Source organism: Miniopterus natalensis, chromosome X (genome assembly GCF_054644295.1).
Source record: "Miniopterus natalensis isolate mMinNat1 chromosome X, mMinNat1.hap1, whole genome shotgun sequence".
NCBI classification, from domain to species: Eukaryota; Metazoa; Chordata; class Mammalia; order Chiroptera; family Miniopteridae; genus Miniopterus; species Miniopterus natalensis.
The window spans coordinates 28795989-28813101 of NC_142103.1; the positions used below are offsets into that span (position 1 = coordinate 28795989).

Below are 17113 nucleotides of genomic sequence, written 5' to 3' on the forward strand. Positions count from 1 at the left end.
CTTATCCTGTTCTGTCTTGTCCAGATCCCCCCATTGTATGCCTATCAATCCCCAGTCTTCACCACAAGATGCGCCTTGAGAAGGGACAGGACATGTGGCAACAAATAGAATCTGACTGAAGAAAAGGGGAGCAAAGGCAAATGTCTGACCAACTCTCAGGCAGGTGAGAGTTGTTTGGGGGTGACTAGTTGGAAGTATATAAATTGTCAATAAAATAAGAAGATCATACAGCACTTGTCACCCACCTATCTTATGTAGATGTGAGGATTAACCACTGTACTATCCTACAAATGCTTTTTAAATAATGTCCTGTTGACTTAAAAATTCTGACTGACTTCTAGTGGGATCTGTGATCTGTTTTTACATTAGGATATAGTACCTGGGTCAAGTAAACATGGCAGTGCCTGATGTGGTAAGGTGGGCAAGCAGATCAGTCACCAGGGCCTCTGCCACCATCCTAGTCTGCAGCCAGTACTGGCTGTATTTCCTAGGAAAATCTGCTGGAATGTAGGATCGGACTTGGCTGAAGATATGTTCAGGCTTAAGTAACACACCTAAAACACCTAATCTGGTTTATATTTTTATAGGATTAATGAGAAAGGAGTAAATTAGGAGTTAATCCCTGAGGCCGATTCATTAAGGGAGAAAAATTAACATCCACAGAAAATGGGGAAGGTCACAAGTCTTTGTGTGGGCTTACATTTGGACATTTTTATCTGTAGAAAAAATGCTTTCTTAGAAAATGACTCAGCAGGAGGAAGTCTTGTCTCTCTTTCTGTCAGGCTCTGTACTTTGGGGTCCCTTCGTGAGCACTCTCCATCTTTCATTGTTGAATTTAACTGTGTGACCCAAGTCTCCTCTGCCTTGGAGGACATGAGACTCTAAAGCAGGGGTGGGGAAACTTTTTTCTGCCAAGGGCCATTTGGATATTTATAACATCATTCAAGGGCCATACAAAATTATCAACTTAAAAATTAGCTATGAAAAAAGCTCCTAGATTTATTGAATTCCCACCTGTGGTTGCCTTGGCAGGGCCAGACTAAATGATTTCATGGGCCGTGTATACATATACACACAGGGCCTGAGGGCCGGACATTCCCCTCCCCTACAAGGCACTCTTCCCCTTTAGTCCCTTTGTTTTATCTTTGTGGATCTGCATTTCTCTTCTTACTCCTGTAAGCCTCCACTCCCTCTGCTGGCCATCTCCATAGTCCTTTAGGTATGTTGTCCCTTTACCTTAAGGAGGTGGGCCTGACGACCTGTCTGCTCAACTGAGCCCCATCTAGAGTCTCAGTGGTGCCTGTAATGTTGAGAAAGGTTCTTTCAGAGGGGACTGAAGATAGAAGTGTCAGAGGTCCCAAGCAAATGAAGGGCGGAGACAGCTGGGGTGGGGGGGTGTAGAATAGGGACAGCAGCAAGGAACCAGATACCATGCTGCTGAGAAGAAGAAAAAAAAGGCATTGGTTTAAGTCAGGAAACAAAAAAAGGGAACTGAGTGGCTGTGAAAGGGTGGGGTTTGCTCAGACTGTCCTTCCTCTCTGGACTGTAAGAATATGTCTCCAGGACCAGTGCCTTCTGAGATCGAGTCCCACCTTCAAAGTCCTGGCATCTCAATGCATCTGGGAAGCTACCTGCATTAAGTCAGGACTGAGGTGGGTCTGGGGCATGGCAGGGGCTGGGTAGCAGCACAAGTACCTTTTGTGGGACCCTTGAAGGCCAGAGAGAAAGCGTGGCTGGTGCCATATAGTCGGCTGGCAGAGGAGGCTGACTGAGGGTGGGAATGTCATCAGCATAAGGCCCTGGCAGTCCCTTCCGATGAACAGACTGTAAGGGTCTTTTCTGAGGAGGGTTGTGGGGGAACAGGAAAAGAAAAAAGTGACATGAGGTGATCATCCGAACAGGTAGCAAATGTTGTAAACGGGCACCTGTGCAAAACTTGGCTGAAAAGTAATATTATCGGTGGCAGTAGGATAAAAATAAGCCCTTTGGTCAAATATTGCCCGAAGACCCAAAATGTGTACTTGTGTCATTGAGACCCTTAGAGGAAAAAATTTTAAGAGGTAGATTATCTGACAAAACAGTAAAAGCTCACATGCCACAATAGGCCATTGACCTTTGTAAGCTGGGGAAAGTCACCAGCTAAACCAAGGTTTAGGTAAGCTACCTGCCTTAGGCAGCATGGGGCGAATGTTACCAAGCTTAGAGATGGCTTGTTGGATGGATTGTGTGCACCAACCTCGTGGTAATAGTGGGGAAAGAGACTGGGCCTGAAGAAAGCAGCCTCAGCCTCAGCCTCGGCCCAGACTGTGTGGCCAACCCCTGAGGTTTTTCCTACTACTATTGCCTGCCATGTGCACTGCTTTCTTTTCTCTTGTCTTCATCATTTCTCTTCTTTCCTCTCCCTTCCTCCTCTCCATCGCCCTTCTCCCCTCCTCCTTCTTTCTCTACCTGTAGCCCCTCTTTTTTATTCTCTCCTTTATTTTGTTCATTACCACATCCCCTGGAACAGAGTTAGCACTTAATAAATAATTGTTGAATTGCTTTTCTTGCCCCTTTCCTCCCGTGCTCTTTTCCCTTTCTACTTACTTTCCTAATACCTTCCCCGTAGGATTGTTGAGATTCAGAAGTGCGTTACAATATATAAAGCAGTCAAAATAGGGTCTGCAATAGTAAGTGCTAATATCTAGTGTTTACTATTATTTTTATTCTGCCTGAAATTTGCCATTGTCCCCAGAAAGCATGCCTAGAGCAAATGGTGTGGCATTTAGAACAAAAGGGATTGCTGTCCCTGACCAAGACATCCTTGGATGTGCTGCTGAACTTCCAAAAGGAATTCCAGTCCAGTTTCCAGGCCACCCAGCTCTCCAAGCTCCAAATCTCTATCACACGCTGTACATTCCCAGTGGCAAGGCGGTAACAGAAACTCAGAGGCAAGGGCCTACCAGCTCAGGGGCTGTCCTCTGTACTGTTAGTTGTGCTCTAGTTCTGCTCCTTCCTTCATTTTGCATGCCAAGCCTCTGAACCAAGGGTGCTAGAGCCTTTTTTGGAGCCTCAGTTATATGATAAAACAATGTCACCCTCCACATAAGCCACAAAATGCAAATACTCATGGAACCTAAAGCATTCTACCGAAACAGAATCCCTTAAGGCTAGCCCTATCTGCTCTATTCTGACCCCTTTTGTATTCAGACTATTTAAACTATATGCTTGTGTTAAAGCCCAAATTCCTGTTGCTTATGTCTAGTGATGTGTTTGTTTAGAATCCTTTTGATGAGAACTAGTACAACTTTCCACTCACTTCTAGGATCTTGGCACAATTTTAATCTGTTTTCTTTAAATACATTTTTTATTGATTTTAGAGAGAGAGGAAGGGAGAGAGATAGAGAGAAACATCAATGAGAGAAACATTGATCGGCTGCCTCCTGCACACCTCCTACTGGGGATTGAGCCCACAACCTGGGCATGTGCCCTGACCGGGAATCAAACTGGGGACCTCCTGGTTCATGGGTCGATGCTCAACCACTGAGACACACCAGCTGGGCTCTTGGCACAATTTTTGAATTAACATCATTATGATTTACTATTTCCATTTGAGCAAATTTCCTACAGAGTTTCCTTTCAGTGGACTAGATCTATCTATACCAGGAAGTGACTTAGGTATAGGGACTTAGGTATAAGAAACTGGTTTTGAAAATCAGTTTGGGTGTTTTCCACAGAGTCCATAGATATCTGCTGCTTTTCACCCAAAGATGCCAAGATCTGATTTCTAACTCCTGGGAATAAGGGAGAGCTAGAATTTTCAGCGAGGCAGTGCTCAACAAGAAGCTAGAGACAGACCTTGACCTAATTCACTCCAAAGCTGCTTGGTTATGCAAATAAAGCCATCAGAGAGGGAGAGAGAGAACTCCTCTGAGGACCCTGAAACAAATGGGGCCACGTGTAACTTTCAGTTTCTATGGAGGTTCATGTGCACTGACTGAGGATGTTCAGAGAGCATTGGAAACACAAGCCTTAATTTCAGGCGTTCCATCTCACTCTCTGAGAGCCATCACCAGAAGCCCTTAGGATTAATGTTGGTCATCTGAACCTAAAGGAGTAGCTCATCTTACTGCCTTGCCTCCCTGAAAAGGAAATGAACTATAGTCTATTAGCTCATTCCTAGAAGAAGGCAATTCTAAGGAGTCAAGATAAGTTAAATTTTAGACAAGTTGAAAGTTGGAATATAATGGAGTTTAAGATCATTGGCTCAATGAGAAAACAGATTAGTTTGCAATAAAAATAGTAAAAAATGATCAATAAAAATGGAGCAGAAAAGAGGCAAAAGTAGGGGAAAGAAGGCTCTTAAAAACTCCTAATGGGAATAGAAATTAGTACAATATTTCTGGAAACTGTTTTTTCAATATGTTTCAAAATGCAAAATGCACATACTTTTGACTTGGTAAATGATGCTTATTTAGAGATCCCAGTATCATAGGAAAATAATCAGGATTAATGTTAAATAAGAACTTTATATATTTGGGGGAAAGTTGTATTGGATGGATGGATAGATAGATAGATAGGTAATGTTAAGAAAAATAAGCAAACTACAAATAGTATGTGTAATATGATCTTAAATATAAGAAAAATGCACCAAAAAAATGGAAGGTAATATGCCCAAATAATAATGCATCTGGATAATGGGCTTATAATTGATGCTTTCTTTTTAATATTCCTATAATTGAAACATTTTCTATGGTGAACATATGTTATTTTGATATGAAAGAAAAATAAAATGTTTAAACCAGGGAAAACAAAAACTGAAAAAAAAGCCAAAGGAGCACACAAGTCCAGAGTGAAAAATGGACCCTCCAGCAGTCACCCTCAATCTGATGCTGAGTGTAAATTTGTGGATTGGTTCTCCTTTCATCATCACTTGGCCAGAATCTACTGTTTCTGGTGTGGGGCAGAAGAAATGATAAATTCCAGAGACCCAGAAGTTTCCAAAACCACAGAAGAAAATGTAAAATGTTAATGTGAAATGCTAAAGAAGAACCAGAACCCTGAGACCTCTTAGAAATGACTACAGCAGATGAGAATTTCCCTAGTTAGCATGCAGCCAGAAATCTGATTCTGTCTGGAAGTCTTCACCATAAATTTGGTTACCTGTAGCTGTAACCATGAAGTTTATCATCAAATAATTAGGTTTCACTAGGACCTGAATAGAGCTTTTTTGGGAACTTAACAACAGTAATTAAGTTTCTTTGTTGCTATGGTTATGATATTTTAAAGAAGACTTCTCTTCTGGTTCTAGGGCCAGGACATTCTCAATTAAAATCTCAATCAGAACCTGAAAGATGCTTCTTGGGACTGAGAAGAGATTTTTTGTACACTAAATTTGGTCCATTGATTATACTCTAATTAGAGATAGTTGATAGATAATTCTATCAGATTTCATAGTACAGCATTGGGAAGATAGAAGTAAGGAGGGAATGAGGGATAACACAAAGTGTATAGTCCAATAGATAAGCCGGACTTGGGTTTGCCACTGTGTCTGAATAAGTGAGAATTCATTTTGAGAGTGGAAAATTATGTCATGTGTACAATAATGTTCATGGCAGCAATTGCTTATAATTGAAAACAATCAACTTCCGTATCCACTAATAGGAGAATGGATAAAGTGTGATGTAGTCATCATATAGAATATTTTTCACATATAAAAGTGAATTAAAATGGGTGAGAAAGGTGAAGGGATTAAGAAACATGACACATAAACACAGACAACAGTATGGTGATAGCTAGAGGAAAAGAAGGGTGGGAGGAGGTAGAAGAGGGCAAAGTGGGGGTAAATGGGGACGAAAAGAGACTTGACTTTAGGTGGTGAGCGCACGATGCAGTGTGCAGATGATATGTTATTGAGTTGTACACTTGAAACCTGTATGGTTTTATTAGCCAATGTCACCCCAATAAATTCAATTAAAAATTTAAAAAATGTATGAACTAGAGTTACCAAGATAAATAAATCTTAAAACATTACATTAAGAAAGAAAGCAAATTGTAGAAGAATATATACCACTTTTATATAAAAATGTTGAGCATGCAAAGCAACACTGAATATCTTTTATGAATACTTTCATATATGGTAATAATATAAAAACATGCCTAGGAATGACAAACATCATAGTCAAGATACTGTTAACTTCTAAGGAAGAAGGAGACGGATTGTGGAGGAGACACAAGAAGGTTTTTACTCTATGGACAGTATCATATTTCTTTTCTTTTTTGTAATTCATGGGGTGATGTTGTTTCACATAACCATACAGATTTCAAGTGTAAAACTCAGTAAAATATTATCTGCACACTGCTTACTTATGCTCATCATCCCAAGCAAAGTCTCTTCCTGTCTCCATTCCCCCCTACCCACTTGCCCACCTCCGGAAACAATTACGGCACAATGTTAGGACTCCATAGAACTAAGTGGTGAGTACATGAGTGTAATGTTATTCTCTGTACTTTTGTCTATTTGCAATACTTCATAATGTAAAAGAAAGTTCAAAGTTTTACATCCACAGTAAGCGATAACAACCCAAGGGACAAAAAAGTGGGCATTCCACCTAACCCCAGAGCTTTTATCCCATTAACAATGAAAAGGAAACAGTGAGTGACTCTAGGAATCCACCAGTTAGGATCTCCTTGTGGAAGATTTAAAGGAAAATGTAAGAAAACCTGGAGGGACTGAAAAGAATCCTCATGTGGGAAAAAGTACAGTTGATAGTTAACAAGGACAAATCATCTTTTCCAGACTGGAAGACTATTACAGAGGAAAGTGCTCCACAATCCTCTTATCCCCTGTACTTACACCATTTCCTCTTATGCCAAATGTTCCTGGAAGATGAAAAGGGGTCTGTCCCAACTGCTTTTTGATGATAGCCATGGGAAATGACAGGATACTGATGTAGATGGCATCACACCTCAGTGAAGACAAAAACAAACAAACAAACAAAAAAACAAACAAAAACAAAAACAAAACAAAAACAATCCCTCTGGGGGGCAATGAAGTACCACAGAAACAGCTTGGATTGTAGAGTATAAATGGTTGAGGTTGGGCAATCACATAATCTCCATGAGCCTCATTTTTCTCACCTGTTTGTTGTGAGGAATAAATAAAATAATGCGTGTAAAATGCCTGACAAATAGACTGCACTGAAACAGGAGGAGATCCCTTCCATTTCCCTGAGGATAAAAGGGAATGGCCAAAATCTTGCTGGGCAATTAAGTAATGCTCTAAAGGAGAAATAAAGAGAAAGCACCGCTTTTTGGATGTTCTGGCTAAGTAGTTATTTGAACTATGAATAACTGGTTATTTCTAACTAGCATCTTCTGGACTCTTCCCAATCATAGACAGGCTATTAAGTTTTCTGAATTTTGCTCTGGTGTTGTCCCTAATACTGTTTTATCTTAATATGAGTAAAGGTAGGAGCCAAGGGCAATTTAGTTTACTGATCCTGTGAGTGCTATATATATTAATTCCTTGCCATACTGCAGTCTGTAAGATGGCTGAACTCCTTCTGAATTCTGCTGCTCCATAGGGAGCTGGGAGGAGGCAAAAGAAGGCCACATGAAAATCCTTGCATTTGTAGTTTAATAAAGAGTACATTATAATGTTGGAATTCTATATTTTAAATGAAGAGCTCTGTCTTTCTATTATTTTTCCTCCTCCTCTTTCTCTATATGAACAACAATGTCTGTAACATTCATGTTATTTCTACTTACATCCCCTGAGTGAAGTGCAGGGTCAGCTCTCACGGTGCATCTTTTGTGGTCAAATAGACTCTGTAGGGTTCTGAAATTGCTAGAAAAAAATTTAGGACCTGCTACAATACATATCCAAAGAGACTCCACAAGTTCTCTCAAACACACAGTGTCCATTACATACCAACCTTCAGGAAGTCATAAAGATGGAGATCTTTTCTTTCACATAATTGCTGGATGAACCAGTGGTGACTAAGGAAAAACTGCCACATTTTCAGGTTGCATTTCCAGACTGGATCACAAGGAAATAGAAGAGCAGTCAAAGAAAGGGTAAACAGGCCATGGAAATCCTGGTAATCCCCTGGCTCAATGATCTAGAGGATACAGGCCATTTCACCCCTTGTTCTCGCAGGGGCGATGGCTAGTGAGAGGCTTACTTACTTCCTCATACTTAGACCAACACTAAACCCTACCCCAACACAGACACTTGAAAGAGAGGAAGGCTCCCTCTTGTACAAACTGGATTTGTTCTAAAAATGAAAAAGAGCAGAGGCAGCTTCCAGAAGGACCTGTCTTATAGGAAATAAAAGCAGAGACCAAGACTGAAGCAGATATTGGGTCTGAACAGGGAGTGTATTTACCAAGAGTTGGCAACAAAACCAAAGACAAAATGCTGGATGTGCTTTACTCAGCTTTAAAAAAAAAAGCATAACCAGACATTGTTTGTTGCAAAGCTTCAGATCCAATTTACTGGCTATGCTACTCAATTTCTTTAGGATTTTATTTTGTCTAATGTAATTTTAGTCTTTGATTGTGAAGAGGTACTTAATTAGAATTCATCATGGGAACAGATGTGATATTACAGGGATCTCCATGAGTTAAGATTATTATTCGTTGGTTACCACTACTTCTGTGTAAATAAATAATTTTAATGTTAAAAGAAATCTCTGGGATTTGAGCTGAATGTGAATGTTAGAAAGGGCTCTCATTGGTTGTAAACTCTTTAGAGTTTGTCATTCCTCTGAGAGACCATTTATTTATTTATTTATTTATTTATTTATTTATTTATTATTTTTATTTTTGTTTAAAATATTACAGATGTCCCTTTTTCTCCCCAATGACCCGTTCCACCCCGTCCCTACCCCCTCCCCAGTCCCTCTCCCCACCATTGTCCGTGTCCTTGGGTTGTGCATATATGCATATAAATTCTTTGGTTACTCTCTCCCCCTCCCCCACCCGCCCTCCTCCATCCCTCTGACATTCATCAGTCTCATCTATGCTTCCATGTCATTGAATCTATTCTGTTCATCAGTTTATTAAGTTCTTTAGATTCCACGTATAAGCGAGATCGGTGATGTTTGTCTTTCGCTGCCTGGCTTATTTCACTTAGCTTAAACCAGGGAGTCAGAGAAGAGAGGTGTGGGGAAAGGTTTGCTTCTTTGTCCTTTTTTTTCTTTCTGAAAGACTATTTACAAACCATGAACTAATCCACCCCCAGAAGCCAATGGCATCCACAGACCAGATCATTCTGAATATCCCTGCTGTTCCTTTAACCTACTTTTGTCTCCCGAGTATGATAATAAACTTTCCTACATCACAGAAAGGTGTGGAGACCCTCAGGCTTCAATAACAACCACCCCCTTGCTTTCCGGTGCTTTATAAGCAGAAAACCTGCTGACTATTTATTCTGCTACCCTAGTGCCACCAAAAGCATAAGGAGTTTAGTTTTAAAACTAAATCCCCCCAGAAAAAAACCCACCACAAAACAAACTTGAGAAGGAGTGGTGACTTTTTCCCCCCAGTATTTAATTAGTGTTCTGTTTTTGTGACGGTATTTATATTTTCACTTTATATTTCTAATGAAGGTTTGGAATTCATAATATAAGATCTTGCATAAACTTTAAGTGAATAACTGATATGAAGTGTTGTTTTATGTGAATAAAAAAATGGTGACTTTTTGTAACTTTCTTTGCCTTTCTGTATTTCAGTTATCTAAACTGAACCTTTTTGGGGTTCTGTAAGTTTGGAGAGGCTAAACAAGTTACTTTTTATAAATGATAAGAGATGTCATTCATAAGAGTAGGATGATTATATTATTTTTGCATGGTGCTGTTTAAGAACTAATCTAAGCAAAAAGGTGGGGGAGAGCCAAAAAAACAAAGACAACTCCCTCCCCCAAAATTGTTTTTTAATTTTAGAACAAAGCTTCTTTTATTTGTAGCTCTGTCAGTGGGTGATGGGCAAAATCGGTTGGGTGGCAGTTAGTATTCATCCATAATTGCAGGTGCAGCCTCTATATCCTTATTAGACCCCTTGTATAGACTCCAGTAGGGCAATGTTTGAAAAATTACATTCACCATCTAGGAAACTGGGAACTGAAAGTCCAATATCTGCCTCGGTGGAGTTCTGGCACCTGCATTATCTCTTTGGGGGATATCAGAGTCAACAGCTGCACAGAGACTTTTGCTGTTCACAGATTCTGCACTTATCATAAAAGAGTGGTTAGTATATAATTGCCTCTAGACATTACCAAGCACACAGGTACATGTCATTTGACATCCAGAGCATTTCCTTGCCTTATACAAGACCTCAGTTTATATGAGCTTACAATGTAGAAGCAATCTCCCCAATACAATGTGCATCTATTATGCCTGAAAATTGACAGAGATGGGGGGCTGTGGAAGGAGGACATCAGGGTAGGAAGAAGGTCCTTTGTTAGCTTTGCAAGTTTCTCTTCCATTTGAAACTAGGTGTCTAAGCTGAGGGGGTACCAGGAGGGATGAGAATTCATGTGCTGGGTTGTCAAGAACTTTCATTATCAACAGCACACAAGTGAGCTCCAGAAGGACAAAGCTATGGCTGCAGTGATGTTGGAGAGCATCTTTCTGAAGCGATCCCAGCAGAAAAAGAAAACATCACCTTTAAACTTCAAGAAACGCCTCTTTCTCTTGACCGCGCACAAACTTTCCTACTATGAGTATGATTTTGAACGTGGGGTAAGTTTCTCTGCTGTGAAACCTGAGTATCAAGGACTTGGCCTTAGATCTTCATTGGGGAAGAGGTAGAGGCTTTTTGGTTGGAGGAGAAAGGTGGGAGGGACTTAAGTACATTTTAAACTCAGCAAAATCTTTCCTAGCCTAGAATTAGCTAAAGCCATGTGGAAACAAAAATTCAAAGGTGCTAAGAAGCCGTGGGGGAAATCTTACCACGGTATCTTGCGATTGGTGAGCACTCATTAAATGATTGTTGAGAATGAAATCCAAGACTTGAAAATTGCTTCCTTATTTTTTTGTTATAAAAGCACACAGTCATCCACTCTTCCATAGTATTTGCCTTCCCTCTGGTAGTAAAAAAAAAAAAAAAAAAAAAAAAGGTGAAATTAATAGATCTGGAAGTTGTTGTTTTTTCAAAATGACATGCCCTGATAAAAGTGTGGATATCACCTCACTATGTTGAATGAGTAGATAACAAAATCTAATCATCTGGTTGCTTAATTGCTCTTTTTTTCCTTTTTTTTGAATTTATTGGGGTGACACTGGTAAACAAAATTATGCAGGTTTCAGGTGTGCAATTCCACAACACATCATCTGTACTCTTTCTCCATTTTCTTCCTCATTCTCTTTCTCAGAGAAGGGGCAGTAAGAAGGGTTCAATAGATGTTGAGAAGATCACCTGCGTTGAAACAGTGGTTCCTGAAAAAAATCCTCCTCCTGAAAGACAGATTCCGGTAAGTAAAGGCCATTGGGAGGGTGGGGGAGCAGTTAAGAAACTTGGAACACTTCAATTTTCTGTAAAAAACAAAACAAAACAAAACAAAAACGACTGGTGAGGCTGTGCAATGTGGAATACAAAAAAAGCTTTATAAAATTCTTCACTCTGCCATGCATTGATTCTGCCGAGTCTCAGCATCTTTCCCCCATATGCAGAACAATTCCTGTACCCTGGAAAATTTGTAACACAGATTTCAAGATGGCATCATATCAAGTTTTAAAACTGATCAGAGATGATTGGTTTTACTCCCTTGGTTACCAGGATCAGATTTACAAGCTTGCGTTAGTCTGAAAGCCAAAATCCTAGGGCTTTGAATCAGATAAGATTTTTTAAATAGCTCACTTATTATTCTCTCATTCCCCATAGCCTCTTCTCATAGCATACCACCTACTGAGTTAATTTTTAAATGTCATTTATTTTTTCCAGATTACAAGAGTAATGAATATTTATTATAGAAACTCTTGAAAATATAAAAAAGCACAAAAAAAGAAAAAATCATGTATAATCCCCATCATCCAGCTAAAACAACTATTAACATGTTGGTGTATGTTTTTCTTCACTAGCAACATATACACCCACACTAATATGTGTTATATATTTAAAACATAGAATCATACTACACATTTTTCTTCGCAACCTACATTTTCAGTTTAATAATATATGAAAACTTTATTCAATGGCAATAGATACTCTTTAATAACATAAGTTTTATGACTGCATAGTATTCCTTATCATGGATATATTGTATTGTAATTTGTTTCCAAATACTTGACATTTTAAACCATGTTGGAGACCACAGTTCAATTCCAGTCAGGGCACATACTAGGGTTTCAGGCTTGATCCCCAGTCGGGGGCATGCAGGAGGCAGCCTGATCAATGATTCTCTCTCATCATTGATGTTTCTATCCCTCTCCTTCTTTCCCTTCCTTTCTCTGAAATCAATAAAAATATATTTAAAAAATAAAAATAAAAAAATAAACCATGTTGAAGGACCATCCTTGCATACATCTTTAAGTACTTTTGTTATTTTCTTTTAATAACTTCCTAGAAGTAAAATTTTGTTTTCTCTTTATGAGATCTATGCACTTTGGTTATATTTATCTTTTTATTCTATTTTGTTTTCTAAAAGTGGAACTTGAATTTAATATACTCCTACAACTATGTATGAGAATATCTATTTCTCTACATTTGTTTTAATACCAGATATTTTAAATGTTTGTTAATTTGGCAGCCAAGAAAAATGGTATTTCATTGCTGCTTTATTTCACTTTTTTGTTGTTGCTCATAAGGTTGAACAATTATATGACTACAGCTTACTTATATTTTTCCATTTGCAAATTGCCTGTTAATTTTTTGCCCATTTAATATTTCTATTAAAATATTTACCTTAATCCTAGTACTTTTAAAGGGATCTTTATATATTAAGAATATTAAGCATTTAACTGTAATATATGTTGAAATTATTTTTCCAGATTTTCATTTATCTGTGAATTATGTTTACGGTGTTTTTACCATACCAGGTTTTAAAGTCTATGTCATTAAAATAGTTCACCTTCTTCTTAGTGGTTCTTTTACCATTATATTAGAAAGGACTTGTCTCCCACAAGATTATATAGTCAGTTGTTTTTTTTCTCAGTCATTCACAGTTTCATTTTCTATATTAAGCTCTTGAATCCATCCAGAATTTACTTTGGTGTATGGTATGAAATGGCTACCTAACTCCTCCCACTATCACCAATATTAGTGGTTAAATGTCCCAGTATCATTTATTGAGTAAAATCCCTTTCCACAATGATTTGAGATGCCTGAGGTTTTTTTGAATGAGTATGTGCTGGATCCTATGGATATGTGTCCTTACTGGGTTATAGGAAGCTGTCACTAAGAATCTGCATTGTCTGTGCAGGAGAGCCTTCTGGACTTACTGCAAAGAGCTCACAGCACCAAAGAAAATCCAGGAAAGAACAGTGCATCAACCAATAACCATGATGTCTTCTTTCATTACAGAGAAGGGGTGAAGAGTCTGGTGAAATGGAGCAGATCTCAATAATTGAAAGGTTCCCTTACCCCTTCCAGGTGAGGTATTTTGTCTCACCAGCTCTCAAAGGGACCTGTAATGTAATAATTAGGAATGGGATGTGGGGCAAAGGGAAGGATACTAAGTCCTAGGAAACAAAAGATGAGGTGAACAAGGAAGCTGCACTGAGAAATGAGACTGGCATGATATATGAGTGTTTGCTTTTCTGTTTTCCCATTCTAACATAGTTTATTTTAGTCTCTACACCTCAAAGACTCCATAATGGCATTACTTTTATTGTGGTGTATCTTGTGTATGATAACTGCATTGAGAAAGATGTGCTGTTTGTCGAGTGAGCATTTCACTTCCTTCTGGTTCTGCATATCTGTCTAATGGTGGTCATGTGGGTTGAAAAGTCAGAAAAGGGGAGGGGAGGAGTATTAGGAAGTTCAGTATGGGGAAGGCTTATTAGACTTATACTTAAACTTAAATTCTATTCTAGTCTGGGATAACTGAAGAACCATAGATATGTTTGGTAGCTGCATCGTAAGCCATAAAGGAGAACAAGATATTTGATCTTCAATTTGGCTTGCTTATGTCCTGAGAACTCTGTAGTCCACTTGTGAATATAGCAGCCTCTGCAACAGTGAAAGCCAGAAAAGGAAGTGGAAAGTCTCAGGGGAGGGGGCTTTAGGTCATGGATTGATGAGCACAGCAAGACTAACAAGCGAAAAGAAAAATGTAAAAGGATCTTGTTGATGTCCTTGACTGTATCAAAGTTTATAAAATTTGTGAAGGAGGAGTGCTTTAGACATAGTTTTGCTACCATTGTGTTTCAACAAAGATGATGTTGTTTGGCTGGGCTACTAGAAAAAGCTAAGCAGCAGATAATTCAAAATTAATTTACATTTGACTTTAGAATCTACTATGTGAGGTCTATTAAGTCTGTGAAACATCTAATATGTTTTTATACACCTCTACAACACCTACCACAGTGAGGTGTTAAAAAAAATTTGACTCTTTGACTTGATGATAGTGCTTAACATATACTTTACTCTTTTTGAAGTAGATTTGTGGTTCCATGTTTGGTTTACTTTGGCTAATATTGGCAAGGGGAGGCCACAGGCAGTGAGGGGAAAATTAGTCATGAGTTAAAATTTGGCTCCATATTATCCAAGTGAATAATTCATATGTACAACCAAGAGTTAAAATTTGGCTCCATATTATCCAAGTGAATAATTCATATGTACTAACCAAGACTTAAGTTATATAAATAATTACTTCAATTCTTTATACAAGCTCGGAGCTTAATAGGATCATAAAATAACCTTTGTTGGGTAAGTGAAAATCCTGTCTCCAACATGGGCTAAGGGAAACATTATGATCTAAATTTACTCACAAATTGAAACATAAGTCAAGAAAATCTAGTAGTCAATAAGCTAAGACCTTGTAAGTCCTACATCCCTGGATATGAATTGCTTGTGGATTCCACAGATAACTCACATGACTTCGGCCCAGCTGCTGACTGTAGACCCTGCCTTTCTTTGTTTTCCACTATGAATATACAAAGCTATAATTTAAGATTAGCTGTGTCAAGGTCTTCCTTCTTTTATTCTGAATCCTAATTGCTAAAGTCTGTGTGTCCATTGTCCCAGGTTGTATATGATGAAGGGCCTCTCTATGTCTTCTCCCCAACAGAAGAACTTAGGAAACGTTGGATTCATCAGCTCAAAAATGGTGAGAATTATTTGGAAAATAAACAAGTTTCCAAAGAAAGAAAGAAGGAAAGGGAGGAAGAAGGGAGGGAGTAAGGGCAAGGGGGGAGATGGAGAGGGAGAGGAGAAAGAGAGAGAGAGAAAGACAGAAGAGAAGAGAAATAAAAGAGAAAGGAAGAGATACCCTGGCTCAGTTGGTTAAGCATCATCCCATGCACCGAGAGGTCACAGGTTCGATTCCCAGGGCACATACCCAGGTTGCAGGCTCGATCCCCATTAGGGGGCGTGAAGGGGACAGTTGATTGATGTTTTTCTCTCTCTCCTTCCCCCTTCCTCTCTCTCTAAAATCAATAAAAACAGCCCTGACTGGTGTGTTAAGTAGTTAGAGCGTCAGCCTTTGGATTGAAGGGTCCCAGGTTTGAACCTTGGTTGCAGGTTCAATTCTCTGCCCCTGTTGGGGCACGTGCAGCAGGCAACCAACTGATGTGTCACTCTCACATCGATGTTTCTCTCTCTCTCTCTCTGTCCCTCCCTTCCACTCTCTCTGAAAAGCAATGGGAAAAATATCCTCAGGTGAGGATTAATAAAAAAGAAAAAGAAAGAGAGGTGGAAGGGAAGGAAGGAGAAAGAGAAGAGAGGGAGGAAAGCAAGGAGGGGGAGAAGAAGAGGAAGAGAAAAAAATAATTTTTCCAATATTAGTGATGCAGTTGAGCTTAATATTCCATCATATGAATAAAAGATCACACCCTAGACTAAGAATTTCAACCCAGTTCCACCACTACGTCTGTAGTGCAATGTTGTAATTGTAGGTACCTTCATTTCTCTATTTATAAAAATGTCCCATTCTTTACACTGATTATAAGGGTGGTGTGGTATGGCATTCAATGGTTATTGCGATATTTTGAATCCTAAGTATGCAATACCTAGTTCCAAAAAAATAGATGATTATGAGAGTGCTTGAAGTCAGAGTAGAGAACCTGGTTTCAAGCCCTCTTTCACCACTAATAAGCAAAGTGATCTCTGGCAAGTAGGTCAATAAGCTTCTTTGAGGCTTGATTTCTTCTTCTGAATTTTGAGTAATAATGATGCCTGCCATACCCACCTCCAAGTTTGTCCTAAGGATTAAATGATGTAATATATGTGAAAGCATGTGAAAAACTGTAAAACACTATATATCTTCATTGCAGATAAATATTTTTCAAGGAATTATTTCATGTTCCTAGCTTTTTTTTTAGATCCTCACATCGAAACTTGAACATAGTTTCAGCATTTCATATAGACCATATAGTGTGCTCAGATAAACTGACAGTAAGTGCTTGTAGCACAGGATGCATGCACACATATTTGTGTGTATATATAGCCACATGTCAAGTGACTGAGAGATTAACTGGTTGAGTTGACATCAGGAAAGGCTGCCTAGAGAAACAGGAAGGATGGCAGACTGATAACAGCATGGTTGGGTTATTGCATGACAGCTCTTTGTCTTAATAACATTTAGATTCTGATACTCGGTAGCTGGCTGCACCAGCTTTGTCCACTCCCTTGAACACAAGTCAATTGGTCAAAATAAAACTTACCAAATTTTTCAAGCTGAAAGAGGAGAGGAGTAAGGAAGAGAAGGGTCATTTGTTGAATTCTTGCTATGTGCCAGACACTGAGCTAAATGCCTTATATTTATTTTCTCGTTTAATTCTTATAGCAACCTTGGATAAAAAACAACAATAATAACTAATGCTTAATGAGCACTTACTAGCTACCAAGCTCTGGGCCAAGTACTTTGAATGTACAAGCTCATTAAATCCTCACAATGAGCTTATGAAGTATGTGGTATTTGCCTGTTTACAGAGAAAGGACTGAGGCTCAAAGAGGCTAAGTAACTTGCTCA

The 17113-nt window shown here is 38.9% G+C and overlaps 1 protein-coding gene across 1 annotated transcript in view; it reads left to right on the plus strand.

Annotated features, from left to right (window-relative positions):
• Window positions 1-1567: 1567 nt before the first annotated feature.
• The window catches only part of BTK (Bruton tyrosine kinase), a 31345-nt gene continuing 15799 nt past the window's right edge, over window positions 1568-17113 (plus strand). Inside the window, exons 1-5 of the mRNA XM_016195757.2 lie at window positions 1568-1652; window positions 10554-10724; window positions 11357-11455; window positions 13504-13572; window positions 15169-15250. Of these exons, the coding sequence (XP_016051243.1) occupies window positions 10584-10724; window positions 11357-11455; window positions 13504-13572; window positions 15169-15250 (391 nt within the window). The 5' untranslated portion in view covers window positions 1568-1652; window positions 10554-10583. The remainder of the gene's footprint in view (window positions 1653-10553; window positions 10725-11356; window positions 11456-13503; window positions 13573-15168; window positions 15251-17113) is intronic.